The following is a 2,500-nucleotide window of genomic DNA, read 5'->3' as shown; positions in this document are numbered from 1 at the left end:
CAGGTATTCCGTACATGAGGAAAGACCCAGGCACAGGCTGGATGTGGTGTGGGAGGCAGAGGAGGACACTTACCAGTGCATCTCTTTCTGTGCCTGGTTCCTCTTCTGGATGGTCTCTCCATTCACCACATCACGGTTGGTGTTGGTCAGCACGCCACCGACATCATAAGGGCCTGTGGGATATGTAGTTTTATACTGTACATGAAATCACAACTAGGAAGCATAAGGACCATAAAAGGGTCTCTCGACAAAGCTGAACAACTCATCCAGTTCCTGACCAAAAGACATGATCTGCCCTTAAAGCATGTTAATGCTTAGTTCTAATGTTCTGAAGTTTACTTTACTTAAATAGCCCAAACACACGAGAATACTGGAATACTGGGATATGTAGTTCTCCCTCTTCTCTTAAACAGTGAGCTCTGAACATCAAGGCAGAAAAAGAAAAATCAATGAGCTTTTATGCACTGGCATGAATCGATAAGGCCCTGGATGGGACTGCTGTTTATCTAATGTAAGCAAAGGTAAGCTATTGATCTTAAGTGGGGATGCAGGGGTGGTGTTGGGGGGTGGGGGGGGTTCACTGCATCGGGGAGGGGAGACTGCAATGGCACACTTTAGGAGTTGTGCCAAGTGGTCAAGTGGTCTGATCTAAGAGAATAAAGGGGTGTGTGTGTGTGTGTGTTGGTGTGACATTTAAATGATCTTCAAACAACATACAGTTGTTTAACCAAGAAGCCTTAATATACAAAGACTTACTTTTAAACTCCCTCTCTCATTGTGTGCTCGAAAATGAAACGTTCTACAGCATGGGATAGTACCAGACCCAACACGTTCACTGATTTCTACAGCATGGGATGGTACCAGACTTTCTACAGCATGGGATGGTACCAGACTTTCTACAGCATGGGATGGTACCAGACTTTCTACAGCATGGGATGGTACCAGACTTTCTACAGCATGGGATGGTACCAGACTGTGCAGTACCCAACAGCGCTGTGGGCAGCTTACCTTCATAATCATTGCGTGCAGTGGGGAAGACTCCAGAGGCGGAGAGATAGACCAGAAGCACACTATTGGCTGGCAGCTCCTGCAAACACGGAGTCATGGAACTCAGGTCAGCCAATCACAGACTTTGCTTCAACAAACAATAAGCAATGCCAGATGTGTGAGACATATGCTGTTCATCTGCAGATCCATTCTGAACCACACACACAAAACACATCACACTGGAAGTGCTCTTCAGTCCAGAGGATTTCAAACGAGGTTGAAATGAGCCTGTATGAAACATCGTTCTATGTGCTTTAAGTGTGTGTGTGTGTGTGTGTGTGTGTGTGTGTGTGTGGACATAATCACTCAATGTATGTTTTCACTATTGATATCCACACAAACAAACATCAACAAACAGCAGAGATGACGGCAAAGAGGCTCAGCCAGCGGCCAACAGAGATGATGTAGCTATAGTAACAGCCAGGGAATGTGACAGAAATGGGTGGAGGGAGAGGAAGAGGAAGAGAGGCATTTGATACTAGTGTGTGATACTACTGAATCACAGGCGCGAGCGTGTGTGTGTGTGTGTGTGTGTGTGTGTGTGTGTGTGTGTGTGTGTGTGTGTGTTTATAGTGCCAGACTCCTTAGCACTCATAAGGCGCGCTGCGCTCCAGCAGTCAAGACAAAATACTAAGAGAACGAGAGATGGAGAAGAAGAGAGATAGGGACGGGGAAAGAGAGAGAAAGAGAGAGAGGGAGAGAGGGATAGAGGGAGAGAGGGATAGGGGGAGAGAGAAAGAGAGAGGGAGGGAGAGAGGGATAGAGGGAGGGAGAAAGAGAGAGGGAGAGAGGGATAGGGGGAGAGAGGGATAGGGGGAGAGAGAAAGAGAGAGGGAGGGAGAGAGGGATAGAGGGAGAGGGGAGAGAGAGGGATAGGGGGAGAGAGAGAAAGAGAGAGGGAGGGAGAGAGGGATAGGGGGAGAGAGGGATAGGGGGAGAGAGAAAGAGAGAGGGAGGGAGAGAGGGATAGAGGGAGAGGGGGAGAGAGGGATAGGGGGAGAGAGAAGAGAGTGAGGGAGAGAGGGATAGGGGGAGAGAGAGAAGAGAGTGAGGGAGAGGAGGGATAGGGGGAGAGAGAAAGAGAGAGGGAGGGAGAGAGGGATAGGGGGAGAGAGAGGAGGAGAAGAGAGGGAGAGAGAAAGAGAGAGGGAGGGAGAGAGGGATAGGGGGAGAGAGAAAGAGAGTGAGGGAGAGAGGGATAGGGGGAGAGAGAAAGAGAGTGAGGGAGAGAGGGAGAGAGAAAGAGAGAGGGAGGGAGAGAGGGATAGGGGGAGAGAGAAAGAGAGTGAGGGAGAGAGAAAGAGAGTGAGGGAGAGAGTGAGAGAGAGAAGAGAGAGAGGGAGGGAGAGAGGGATAGGGGGAGAGAAAGAGAGAGTGAGGGAGAGGGGGGAAAGAGAAAGAGAGAGTGAGGGAGAGAGGGAGAGGGGGGAAAGAGAAAGAGAGTGAGGAGGGA

At 49.5% G+C, this 2,500-nt stretch overlaps 1 protein-coding gene across 1 annotated transcript in view; it reads right to left on the bottom strand.

The window, feature by feature from the left end:
* The window catches only part of scai (suppressor of cancer cell invasion), a gene marked incomplete in the record, with an annotated part of 42,048 nt that overhangs the window by 5,782 nt on the left and 33,766 nt on the right, over positions 1–2,500 (bottom strand). Inside the window, 2 exon segments of the mRNA XM_076283607.1 lie at positions 74–173; positions 1,009–1,087. Coding sequence (XP_076139722.1) covers positions 74–173; positions 1,009–1,087 — 179 coding nt within the window.

This window comes from Alosa pseudoharengus, unplaced genomic scaffold (genome assembly GCF_046254945.1).
Source record: "Alosa pseudoharengus isolate Yale_2024_CS ecotype anadromous, Long Island Sound unplaced genomic scaffold, YU_APseudo_1.1 YU_APseudo_1.1_scf_14, whole genome shotgun sequence".
Classification (NCBI taxonomy): domain Eukaryota; kingdom Metazoa; phylum Chordata; class Actinopteri; order Clupeiformes; family Clupeidae; genus Alosa; species Alosa pseudoharengus.
Note: the sequence above shows the minus strand (reverse complement) of the source record. Positions and strands in the feature narration are given on the sequence as shown.